The 14,123-nt window shown below is 32.7% G+C and overlaps 2 protein-coding genes across 3 annotated transcripts in view; one reads left to right on the top strand and one right to left on the bottom strand.

The window, feature by feature from the left end:
• The window catches only part of LOC126821122 (uncharacterized), a 34,240-nt gene extending 29,891 nt beyond the window's left edge, over nt 1-4,349 (top strand). Inside the window, exon 2 of the mRNA XM_050549454.2 lies at nt 4,056-4,349. The gene's annotated coding sequence lies outside the window, so the exon portion shown is untranslated. The remainder of the gene's footprint in view (nt 1-4,055) is intronic.
• LOC126821111 (glutamate receptor ionotropic, kainate 4) overlaps nt 1-14,123 on the bottom strand; it is a 56,577-nt gene that overhangs the window by 23,524 nt on the left and 18,930 nt on the right. The window contains exons 1-2 of one of the 2 annotated variants that reach the window (XM_050549437.1): nt 11,783-11,900; nt 10,317-10,535 (exon numbers count right to left, since the gene is read on the bottom strand). In XM_050549437.1, the coding sequence (XP_050405394.1) occupies nt 10,317-10,401 (85 nt within the window). In that variant the 5' untranslated portion in view covers nt 10,402-10,535; nt 11,783-11,900. Of the gene's footprint in view, nt 1-10,316; nt 10,536-11,782; nt 11,901-14,123 lie in introns of those variants that run through there. The other variant, XM_050549436.2, reaches the window with a different exon arrangement.

The following is a 14,123-nucleotide window of genomic DNA, read 5'->3' as shown; positions in this document are numbered from 1 at the left end:
ATCAAAATGAAATTTGAAATTGTATTCGTTTTACATAGATCGGTTGTAAACTAAAATGCAATTTAAAGAGATTTTAGTTAAAATTGCTTGCGCCCGCGCAGTGCATATTTCCGATGCGGGAACTTTCGGTGTAAACAAATACGCTTCGAAACCGAAAACGGTTGACAGGTTGAACTGACGGGCACAGTATCAATGGGGAGAGTTTCATACGTTGTAACAATATGGTCAGACAGTAGTAGCGAGGTGAAATAAATGAGTTTATTGCGTATTATTCGTTTATAAATGTATCGGTGGGTTGACCTTAAACTTGGCATTTGATTCGTGACCTTGGCATTTGATTTACTCGCAGGCTTCAATGTAAATAATGTGTATCGATAAACTGCATGTATAATAATTCGCTTGAATTTCCTGGTTTTATGATATTTTGGATAACAGAAACTATTGAGAATTGTCACAAACATATGATATTTGTGACTCAAGCGACTAATCTAGGCTGTAAATTGTTGTCGAATTTTAAAAGTATTTAACAACTTTAAAACTAATGCACCAAACATCCAAGTTAACGATGCCTAGATTTGAAATGTCATCCTATACTGTTTCAAAAATACTTTGAAATTACCAAAGTGCCACACTCCTTATTGGATAATGCATATCTATTTACTCAAGTAAAATGATTTTTTTCCCAAAATAAAATATCTTTGGCTCCTAAAACTTCTCTAATTTATGCTGTGTTATCAACGAAAGCATTCATTAAGAAATGATAATAAATTCATGATATTAAAATTTAATTTCAAATAGACCTATAATATTTTTCAATAAACACATTTGAGATTATTGATTTATCTTTTTACAAGTCATCATAACCCCGAAACCATATGAGTAAATACTTTGCATGTGGGCCTGTGGGCCTTCTAATACCAAGAAATTGGCAATTTTAAACCATTGTAGGCCTACACGAAGATATTTTTTTATAGATAAAAGTGCTCTTCTTTCCATACATTAGATCTGAAGTGAGTTCAGGTTTTGTTTTAGTGGCTTTTTGGGTTTGTTTGTTTTTGTCTATTAATTATTTGAATATAGTATAATTTATATTTGAATCATATGGTAATATATAAAAATGGTATATTGGGGTTTTGGGTGTTATTTTTTTGTTCTTTGGGTTTTAATTTGGAATGCGCGTCATCTAATTGCTAAATTGCATGAGAATTGTTTTTGTGAATAATAGTATGTTAAAATTATGTGACCCGGGCCATTGTCAATATTATCATTATTCCAAATATATCTATATGTCGCAATAGATCTAATAACGTAGATCTAATCAATGTTTGTTATTGTCGTGATTATAAGTTAGGAGAGGGTGACGCCTATCCTAAGTTAAACTTGATTTTAGTTAAAATTGTCCCTAAAATAGTTTTGTGAAACGCCACTATTTTAGGTTAAGATAAAATTTTAACTTAAAATATTATTTTAGTGGATTTTTTCTAAAATGCTTAAAATCGTTTTGTAAAATGCATCTATCTTAAGTTTAAGATGATTTTAAGGAGATTTAAGTTTTTGTGAAAGAGGGCTCTGGGCCCAGATTTACAACACCGCGGCCATTTAAGGTTTAATAATTGTTCTTGATTGGAAAGTACCGTTGTTCTGATAATAAACCATCTGCGCTACATTTTGTTAAAACTTCAAACATTCATAACTTCGAACAAAATAAAGTAATTTGACTGAAATTTCCAATATAATCGTTTATCATTATAAATTTTAAAACTATTATAGCAAGAACGACGAGTTCTTTATCTAAAACTTACATAATAAATCTTTAACACAACGTAACATGACATATCCCAGATACTGGTCGATGTCTTGCTGTGTAATGATGGATCTGATAAAATAAATTTGCTAATCAAACCAATGTGGAAATAAAACGGTTTTGAATACTTTGACATCATACCGCACAGTATTTTTATTTAAAATTTTTAACTAAAGTTATGGTTGGTTTCTACTGAATTCAAACCGCGTAAGATGTAGGCCCGCTAACCTGGAGGTGCCGTGTTTATCCCGGTGTTGCACACTGATCAACAGTGAATTTTCGCTAGGCCACTACAATCACTCTGATAAGGATGACATCGATGCGACTGAATGAGTCCCAAATATTAACTTTTTTCTTCCGTCAAATTAAATTCTAAAACATTTTTTTCATTTATTAGAAAAATAAATAAAGACGTTTGAATTGAAAAGCATTTCGTATTTATTGTAAATGGGTATTAAAATAAGTAAAATTCACCATTTAGCCCGAATGAGTAACGTATGTAAACAATGCACGCGCTATTGAGCCAATGATTGACGCCGCGTGATGTGACGCCACGTGTCGAAACAGTCATCCGTTACAGAGATATTAAAAGATCTCTGTGAAACAGATTGCCGGTGTTGGTCTAGAAAGTTAATCGAGTTTCTCCGGCGTGCCCCCCCCCCCATCAATATATGTGGTACAGGACAGAGGGCCTGGCAAGGGACAACGTATAGTTTTTCGGATGGGACGAAAACCGAGGTCCCTTGTACACATTGGCGTGTACGTAAAACATTCTTTATCTGTCTTATTAACAAATGTAGTAATAATATGTGTACTTTTATTTTCGTGAAAGTCAGTCCTTTAAGGTGTTTTTGAAATAATATGGTATAAAGTGGGGGATATAGAATGGTTATAATGGATTCTAGTAATTAAAAGCCCAATACAGCAGAACGCCCAATTAAATTTTTAATTATTTAAATTGAATGTTGAAACTGGGCGTTATACAAGAACGGACCGTGAAAATAGAATTTGTACATGCTGCACATCGAACGCTGTCGAAGACGAATACCACTTTCTCCTCTGTTGCCCAGCATATATAAATTTACGTCGCAAGTTCTTTCATCGCAGATTTTGGTCCTTTCCTTCTTTACATAAATTCAAAAATATTTTAACGAACACCAAACATAAACATATAATCTATTTAGGAAAATATCTATATCAAAGTATGAAATTACGTAATCCATTATTAAACACCCAAAAATGAAACTAAACACCTATTGGGAACTTTTTTGTATATACTGTTGTACTATCTTCATGACATGTTTATATTATTATATATATTATTTTATTTTTATATTACGTTCCTTATATTCCTTATCTGTTGTGCAATAATCACCAAATATATTCTATGTACTTATGTTGGCTATAGCAAGTGATTTGCTTTGCCTTGAAATAAAGAAAGATATTTAAAGATGCATTCCCACAAAAGTATTGATAGTTTAATTATTTCTAAAAGTATAAGTAGAGCATATTTGAAGAAACCCAATCTTTATAGAAAAATATAGGATTCCCTTTTAAAAAAACCCAAACTTATGGGGCACATGTCTGCTTTTCGTATGTGTTGATCTAATGACTTAAAAGTCGAGTAGACTCTTCGATTAAACCCCGGAAAAAAATGTTGGCAGGGGATAATCCAACTAGAAGTTAACAACGGATTTTCCCTCAATCAAGTCATGTGACAAACCAGTCTGCTTAAAACAGTTTCTTGTAGCATTAGGTAGTTTTCTTGCGATTAGGTGTTTTGAGAGAAATTTGAAGCAAACGTTTCATAGATAAATTTGTTTGAATATATCATCAAATCACAAAGTTTGTACTCGACATCATTAATCTTATACCAATAATACAAGATATAAAAAAAACCTATTATTCACGAAAACTGAAACGAATATATTTTAAAAACACAAACTTTCTCATTGACTTAAAACTGAAATTTATACTAGGATTTGAACCATCGACCAATGAAAATGTCGCATTCTTAAACTATATTAGGTTTAATTTCCGTAAACTATACCTCTGTCGCAATACCTCAATGGAACGATTTGAAAGATGGGTGGACACGTTTATGTTTCAGTGTGACTATAGTTTTATAGATTTGGAGTAATATTCATCTTCAATATCTCTCAGTACAAATTAGCTCGATATTAGTTCCACATTTGTACGAAGACATATTTAATCTTCTTATGAGATAAGTTTATTTTAACTTTGATTTCAGATTGAATTGAATAAAGATGATGAATTCTGGGACACAGGAATCTATAAGAGGAAGACCGAAAAACAATCAACTAGGCGGAGTCAGTTCGGCAGAAGACGAGAACCAAAGAAACCATAAAGCAGGCGACGTTGTACATGCCAAAGATGGAAACAAAACGATTGGCACTGTGATGAGAAATGTACAGACTGAAAGAACTGATGGAGTCTCTGAAAAAGAAAGATACAATTCATCAACCAGGTCGATAGAAAACAACCAAACTCAAAACGACAATACTACTAAAAAAGTAGTTTATTTCACAAATAATAAAGTGAAGTTCTGTATTGTTGATCATAAAACGTTTGAATTACGACGTAGAAAATTTAACGGTAGAATTATGACGTTTATGTTCCTCTTGTGAAAAAGCCAAGAAAAAAACGACCAAAAAAGAATAGTAAGTTAATTGAATTATAGGAGATTTTCATGATTAACTCATTATTTTATGTTTGGCAAGATAAGCTGATTAGAATAATTTGGAATGTATGTTAATCATAAATAATTATAATATTTTGTATTAAAACAAATTATTGTGAATAGGAAATTTTCAGTTATCCGCATACATAAGTTGCAATGTGAGGAAACGCTGTGTGACAGAGCAAACGAACTGGGTGAAGCAGAAGAAATGTTTGGCGATAAGACGGAAGCCGTGATTAAAACTCAAACGAAAATCCAAGAATTTAAATCAAATACAGAACTAAATGATGAAATCATAGAATCAAATACAGAACTAAATGATGAAATCACAGAATTAAATACAGAACAAAATAATAAAATTACAGAATCAAATACAGAACTAAATGATGAAATCACAGAATTAAATACAGAACTAAATAATAAAATCACAGAATCAAATACAGAACGAAATGATGAAATCACAGAATCAAATACAGAACTAAATGATGAAATCATAGAATCAAAAAAAAAAGAATTATATGATGAAATTATAGATTCAAATACAGAACTAAATGATGAAATTAAAGAATCAAATACAGAACGAAATGATGAAATGAAAGAATCAAATACAGAACTAAATGATGAAATCATAGAATCAAGAAAAGAACTACATGATGAAATTATAGATTCAAATACAGAACTAAATGATGAAATTAAAGAATCAAAAACAAAACGAAATTATGAAGTATTTGTACTTGAAAATGGCGCAGACGGGCTTGAGTCAAAAGTAGGAGAAATTGAAACTTGGAATAGACCGGAAATGGAGACATCAGATAGGATGATAAATGAAAAAAGAAGAGTGGGGCACAAGGCTGATGGTATTGAAATGGTTGGTATTTTAAGTGAAAGAGAAATTGAGGCAATGAAAACTAGAGTTGTTGAAAATAAGACAGAGAATGGATATAGATTTGTCCGAGTTTTACGAAGAATATAGGAAAAGGACTAAGAACAAGAAGAATGGTGAAGATTTTCATAAATATAATATTATATTAACTTTATTAATGTATATTAATTATTACTCCTTCACCATTATATAAATAATGGTTCCCGAATATAGTTTTGTCTATACTTATATAAGTATATAATATTCTTAAACATGCATTATGCAAGAGCAAAATCTGCTTATTACAAGTCTTTCTTTAGGCCTGAAATGTTATCTAAATTATCAATTAGACATTAATTAACTTATCCAGACCATAATAAACTCTCGACGTCAAGGCTAGCCATCGATGTTGGCTGGATTAGATTCCTATATGCCGCTTAACGGCCATTGATAATTAAATCAAAACAGTGGATAATCGAGACTATGCTGTTTATATTAATGATTTTAGTAATAATGACCGACACTATGCGAAAATTTCACCCGCTTCGTTCTCGGCTCTTACACTGTTAAAAATGGGTGTAATTAAAAACTATAAGCAGTGTTAATTAAGTGTAAACTTAACACCACAGCTAGCTTTGTTTAAATGCAATACCTTTTCAAGGGTAACCGACTAAAAGAACTACACCTAACAAGTGTAACCGATATTCATGACTACTGAACACCTGAATAGGTGTAATTGTGGCGTGTTTTGGATAAGCTACACCACTACATGTGTTATACTCCATTTACCCCAAAGGTTGTAACTATTATTGGGGAATAAATCAAAGTGTAATCGATATTCATGAGTACTGAACACCAGGATAGGTGTAATTGTAGCCGCTTATTGGTGTTTGGTTTGAGCTACCCCTATACAAGCGTTACATTGCATTTACACCAACAGGTGTAATTATTTTAGGGAAACATTCCTACGAATAAGATGCGTTACAAAAATATTTGTGTACTCCAATTTAAGTGTTTGGTTTTTTTGTAAAATATGGCTTTAATTGCACTAGTAACACAACTATAACTCATTTTAGAGTGTTTACTCATAACGAGTAAAGTATAGATTATTTTAGCTTGTATACACTTAAAGACGTGTAAATGTTCCAAAATATTACTAAGTACAAAATCTTAATTAATAATTCTTGATTCAGGTGAGGTGCATAAATAAATAAACCACATTATTCAGCCAAGATGTAAGGATATGTGCATTGATTTTTCCTCATGATTTATATTCATTGTAATTTGAGCAGATTGTCTAATTGCCCAACAGCAGTTGAATTTGAATCAGTCTGATGGGTATTTGTCAATTTAATGTCATTGTAAAATGAAACACAGTTACCGACGGTCTATATGTAATCTATGTCGGGCTAATTATCATGGAGACCAACAGCCAATTTCAAGTTTTCTGAACTTAGAAGTCGTTGGCTTGAAATAAATATCCAACAAAACAAATTACACCCGTGTTGGTGTAATGATTAAAATGGAAGTGTAATTTACAAACCATCCTTGAGGGGATAATGCTTAATCTACACCCACGGGTGTAAACTATTTATATGTAACATTACACTGTCTGAGTGCATCAGGCAGGTTACACTACTGGAAGTGGCAACTAGTTTACACCCGAATTGGTGTAATGTTCTGCACTAGTTAGGTGTTATCGGTTTACACCACTAAAGGCTAGGAGTTACCCCTATTTAGGTGGCAACTAGTTGCCACCCGAATTGGTGTAAACTTCCTTATTATTTTTAACTGTGTAGTGGATCAATTTGAGCAAATTACCTTTACACTATCTAGTTTTTAACTATTATGGCGAGAACTGCCATCTCTTTATCTTATCTCCCATAATGTATCTTTAAGCAAAATAAGGTTTTATATAATATTAAAATGTATACAAAATGATTAATATTATTTATGATGAAAATGTAATGGTTTGTGAGTACATTTCTCCTAATAAATAACATTGTATTATTTTATTAAAAGATGCATTATGTAAGAGCTAAATCTGCCCATTGCAGATCTTTCTTTTGGCCTCAAATATATAAAACTTATTAATTAGGCATTTATTCACAAGACAATCTAATAATTAACTCTCCAGATCATCGGGTGGTCATGATTCCAATGGACTGAAACAATAGTTTAATTTAAAATGGATAATCGAGACTTTGTTTATTATCATAATACGCCTTTTGCTTTCTCCCACCTTTTCTTGGATATAACTAAATAAATAGAAATTAAATGTGAAGCATTGTCGCCTGACAAATAGTAATTAACAGAAAGCTGAAGGTAAATATAGAGATAGATATACGCAATTAAACAAATATATGTCGAACAAAGTGATAATATCGTTCAATTAAAATGAGCGATCAGCTTTGTTACCTAGGTCACCATATACATGGTCATTTATTCTGAAGAACTCAGATAATCTTTCCTCTAATGCATTGATAAATACGGCTAAATATTTTCGTCAATCTGATTTAAATAAAGATCTACAATTTACTTCGTCTGTATATACTTTCCATGACCTATAACTATATATAATAAAAATACGAAACCATTTTTTTATTATTTTTTTTTTTTTACTTTTCCAAGTCTTGTAGACTTTATCAAACATTATGTATGACGAATAATTGTTTCTTAAAATGTAATTATTTCCTTTCAATATGAACAGTTCATACTACACATACTATGTAAATTAATTGTAATTAGATGTTTTTGAAGGGAGAGTGGTTTAGTTTAAACAATATTTTATATATTTGAAAAGGATTGAACAGACAACTTATAAGTTCTTTTCTGGGGAGAGGGGTGATATGGACTTAGTCTGTTCCCAAAGCCTATTCTTCTGAAATTAAAGGACAATATTGGTGTCAGTCATATTATTACATATGTGATAGAACTGGTTAAACACGTTCCAAATATAATTTTAATACAGATTTCATTGCTACGATAGGTGCGTTATGAAGCTTTCAAGAAAGGGAAGTGACGAACGCAAAAGGAAAACACGAGTTATCCTTCTATATAACTGACTGAAGTGACGAGCAATAACAGATACGCACGGGCGAGTTTCTTCTCACTAATAATTCCTTCGAAGACCAAAAGTTGTTTTGTGGGTCTGTGAGAGGATATCTGATAATTCAAAAATGTAATTGAATGTCACTAGATAAGGGAAAACGAGAAAAATAGAAATAGTCCGTACATTGCCTTGATTTTATTCATTCTATACTTAATATATTCCACACTGTTTGCATGCTCATAGCGCATGGGAAGAGTTCAGTTCTCTACAATTCAAGCAATACAACACAACACTAAACATAGCAATGAAACATAAGATTTCAGTGACCATTTGAATGTTAATAGGATGGACATTGTTTCAAGTAAGTAGGAAGTTTATTCCAATGAGAAGCTGTCAGATATGAAAATAATTTTGGGCCAAATGTTTTTAAATTGTAAGATGGAAATTGTAACTGAAAATTATTTCTTGATTGAAGTTTTCTAGTGGGTAAATGTTCCTAAACAATTTCTTGGAGATACACAGGTGCTGTTTTGTGAACTGCCTGATACGTTAAATACAATAAATTAAATTCAATACGTTCATTGATACGAAGAAAAACTTAAGATCCCGAAATAACCATTGCGGATGAATTTTGTATCCGTTGAAGGCATTTTAGTTGTTTTGAGGTTATTCTAAATAACAAACTATTACAGCAGTCTAGAAGGCACGGTGCGAGAGTTTCTGCAGCACCCGCTGTTATAAAATGGTGTATATCTTCCAAATGTGGTAATAACATGTTTTGCAAAGAAAAGTAATATTATTATGAGTTTCCTTGATAAGTTTGTGTCCATGACGACAACAAGACTTTTCACAGAATTTGAAAGATTACCATCCTCCATTGTCAAATGCGTCATATTCACTCTTTTAAGTCTGCTGTTTTGTATGAGTTAAGTTTGAGCAGATTGATTGTCATCATGCTTTTTATAAATGTTTCCATTTTCGTACAAAACAACTGACTCTTTTTTTCTTGGGAGAAGAAATTAATGATGGTAAAGGTCCTTTTGCACGAGCAGTTTACAAAGTGGTTTAGTGTACATGTAAAAAAATGGGCCATCCAATACCGATTCTTTGGGAACGCACCGGGATGGGTGATTCTGTCATAGAAAGATTTTTTCCATCACTGCCTGTCTTCTACCAATAAGATATAACGAACCAATATAGATCCTTTTTCATGAGTAGATTACCAAGTGGTTTAGTTTCCATGCAAAATAAAATTGGTCCCAATACCGATTCTTTGGGAACGCCACGGGTATGAGTGATCCTGTCAGAGGTTCCCAACACCAAATTTGAAAAGAATCTGTTGAAACCTTTAGCCTCTATCGCGTTTACAATGTTCTCGGCAAAGGGGTGATAACTCCCGAACGGAAAATCGAAGAACAGTAAATTTGAAAAGAATGCGCTAAAAACTCTAGCCTCTATCGCGTTCATATGCTTTTCGACAAACTCGAGCACCGAAAGCCGTGGAGCACCTGTATATCGACAGGGTTCGTCCTCGTCCTCTGCTTCCCACCAGATTTGAAACGCATCCATTAAAAACTACAGTGTCGGTCGCGTTCACAAGATTTTTTTTAAAAAAGGGGATAACTCCGGAACGGAAAGTCCTGTAACGATGAAAATCGATAGGGTTTATCCCCTCATGACCACAAAGCTTGCAACAAAATTTGAAAAACAGACGTTAAAAATTACAGAATCTATCGCGTTCACATGGTTTTCGGAAAGAATTCGTTAAAAGAATCAGTCAAAACATGTAGCCTCTCGCATTCTTAAGTCAATTGTGGACGGACGGACCGACGGACAGGGTGACAACATAATAGTCCAAACTGAAATGTTTGCGTATACAAATTAATGTAAATCTTACCTATTTTTATCAACTTGCTGTAACTTTGAACGTCAAGATGAAATGACGTCAGCAATATCCATACAAATGACGCAGTGGTAAGCATGTCTAATTAGGCTATAACCGGACCTGTGTCCTAAATACATAACGAGGGCCTTGTAAATTGTCTGGCTTTGTCATTCCTTGTAATACATGTGTTATGTGGACAGGGCGATATTTGGCGTTGATTTGTTATTTTATCTATAAAAAAAAATCAAATATTATATTTATTAAAATTGTGAATTACAATTTTTAAGAAGAACTGTTATACCTGTTAGGATTACCATAACCTGCAATCTAATTACTAATATCTTCACTACTAGTGGAGGTCATCGAAATTAAAAAAAAAAACGAAACAAAATATAGATCTGTATTGTAATCAGATTGCTTTAACCAGTTTTTTACGCTTGACATGACAATGGGAGAACATTTGTGTTTCTCTTATTCTCCCAGATAAAAGTCGAGAAAATCGATATTACACTACCATATATTCCCCGAATATAATACACATTCTTGAACTAGAAATAACATTGACTTAAGCCGAAATAATAATACTCAGACATCCATATCAGGTTGAAGTGAAAAAAGTCTCCATTGCAGAAATTGTAGTAAAATACGTACTATAATGGGTAATTTCAGAAAATAAACAATATTTATAAAAATTTGTGTTTTTTATAAAATGGTATCTATGTGTATCTACCATCCAATCCATTATGCATAAATTCAATATGGCACGAATACCATGATGATATAATTACTGTAAAACATGTGATTTTATAGCCTTGATCAATAGGAACCGTCACAATCACAGAGTACAGAATAACTATATATATATATATAAGAAAACAGCCCAGAAATAAGGGCTGAAAAGTTCTCTTCGGATTATCAGAGCCAGAATGAGTTATTCGTCAGTTGTTAGCTGTCGAGCTAAAAATCAGGAGAAAGCAATGTGATCTGTAGATGGCCATAACTTATGATTGGTGAATTGGTCAGCCTACTTGTAATGTCTAGGGCGTGAAAAACTACATTTGCCATTTGGTCTGGAATGTTCGAGCTTTAAAAAAATTGGTCAAAAATACAATCTCACGTTGAATTTGTATATAAGCTTATTCTTAATAACAAGTATGACAGCATTATGGACTAGGAACTGAAAATAACGTCCTCGTCGCCATCTTGGAATTGCGACATCATATCAAAATGCAAAGTCCGTCTAGTGATGTGCAGTTGTCCAAGGAACTTCCGTGCCATGTTTCACGTCGAACGTACCTGATTTAGCAGGGTATTAGGCTTTTTCGCAGAGCGCCCTCCCAAGAACAACAATGGATTTGCCCATACAACATAATATTTTTGCTCTAGACATTGTACACATTTAAAAATATTTCTTAGAAAAGAGGAAGACAAATGTTTAAGGTAAAAGCACCATAGAAATAGTTATAATATATAGTTACCTAACATTAACATCAACGTGTATATCCGTCATCCCGATTACTAAAAAACCTTTTAGATGCGTAATTATCGAATGGAAAGTTTCAGACGTGTTGAATTGATGTGAATACTAATGCTTACTGTATAAATAATCAATATCCGCTTTCCTCAATATCATACGGTACACTAAATAATACTATATCAACAAACACGGCATAAAATATTATGTTCTTTAATATTGTCAGCCAAAAAGTGAATTTATAGAATGTCATACAGAAGGTTAAAATGTGAAGGCTTTTGGGAACCGGTATCAATAAAACCTTGAAAACGCTCTATGCCTCAATGAGAATGATCTGTTGACGATCGCTTTAAAAACGCGCCACATGTCAGTTCTCTATAACACAAAAATCGAATTCAAAATGCCTTGACGATGCAGACATTTGGTATAAAATGTGGCCTTTTAAAGCTAGGGTCAGTACAAATCGTACAGTTCTATGGAAGAAGTAAAGATGCCATGGCTGGGTGAATGAGTAAATAGACAGCTGTCGCCCGAAAATTTCGTTGCCACGGTGCCATCTACTGCTACTGATACTACAGCTATATGGGTTCATCAGAAGAGCTGACATTGTTCATCGTCCACTGCGAGCCAGACGACCTTACGTTGGACCAGCACTGTTACTGAGAATTTATTTTATCCCGTGTACCAACGTTTCACTAGTTTAAACTAAAGTTGATATGACCCCCGTAATTCTAGCCTACAAACATTCCAAAATCACGTTTCAAATCCGTGGTGCGTCTCAATAATGATAGAAATTTTTCAAAAAGAGATAAAAATGTCAATCGATGTAGATATTCTGGCGTATAGACAGCTGCGTGCCACTCGTATCAGACAATCATTACGTAAAGAGGCTAAAATTATTTGATAAACACGCTCGTCTTAAACTGTCATAATTTTACCATGCTCAATATATAATAACTGCAACGTGAAATCAGGTCCAATAGAAATAATATACTTTTACCACGGAGCAAAGTGCTTAGATTTTTTAAATAATAAGATGAACTTGAAATATAATTCCACGAGAAATGGGGCCCGGACTAATGATCTAACCTTACAACTAGAAGGATGGGAGGACTACTGATCATGATTATGATTTCTAATGTCAAATTATCAATGTTGAACTCAATAAAAACTAATATGGTGTCTGAAGCAATATTTACACAAGACATTGCTTTAAACATTACAGCCGAGAGGTGCAACTTGACCTAGATCAGTTCAATTATAATATTGATAAGAGAACTTTAGGTCAGTTTGTTTGAAATCTTAATATTTAGATCATGAAGTTGTTATTTTGGGTATATTTTCACAGATGATATATTCCTCCAAATACAACCCAAATGAGTGTTATTAGGTGTTCTGGAATGAGTAAGCTTACCCTGTCCAGACACGACCCCGGTGGTTATTTGTAACCAACTGGATTGTTTGGACCTAGATTTTTTAAACCAAAGCTACTAGATATATGTTATATAAGCTGTTTAAGACAAGGAAAGTGTGCGAAAATCCATAATCACCTGGGAACGTTTGGAAAAAAGTGGAATAATAATTAATTTAAATCCATGGACATCGAGGTTCAGGTTGCATAACATAAATAGATCACTATTTAAAAATAGTAACATTTAGAAATAATCTTTCAGCCCTTACTTTTGTTAAAATTAAATATGGAAAATTATGACTAACGCTTAAGTTCAACTCCAGTACAATGAGTTTGCATTAACAGGTAACAAACATGTTTAACAAAGAATGTCTGGTCCATTCATTGATTTGCATTCCCCATTAATGTTTCACAAATATAGCAGTATTAGTGTTTACCATGATATACATATTCATATTGTATTATATGTAAACAAACTTCAATCAACTTCAATTTATCAGCAAATAATTTGATAGAAGCAAATGTCGATTCATTTTGTCCTCATTATAAAACGTTTAATATGCTAACGTCAAAACTATACAAACCGGATCTCCAACACATTTAAAACTAGTAGTGGCGTCGTTCTTAAAAGTCTGTATGCGGTTAGTCTAACCGCTCAGTAAAGAGTATCCGTTCTTAAATTCTATTGAATACTTGTTAATTCTAATGAATACCTGTTCATTCTAATGAATACTAAGCCCTTTTCAACATTTTTTATGCTAATGAATACGATTTCATTCTAAGGAATACTATTTCATTCTAAGGAATACTATTTCATTCTAATAAATACTATTTCGACTCTAAAGAATATTTGTTTATGATATACTATTTCTCTTACGGCATGACTACATTTGTATAAACGTAAGTTATTAGCGTTTCGAAATTTGTGTCATAC

The sequence above is a fragment of the Patella vulgata genome, chromosome 5 (assembly GCF_932274485.2).
Source record: "Patella vulgata chromosome 5, xgPatVulg1.2, whole genome shotgun sequence".
Taxonomy (NCBI): Eukaryota; Metazoa; Mollusca; class Gastropoda; family Patellidae; genus Patella; species Patella vulgata.
The sequence above is the reverse complement of the archived record's forward strand: the minus strand, read 5'-3'. Positions and strand labels throughout refer to the sequence as shown.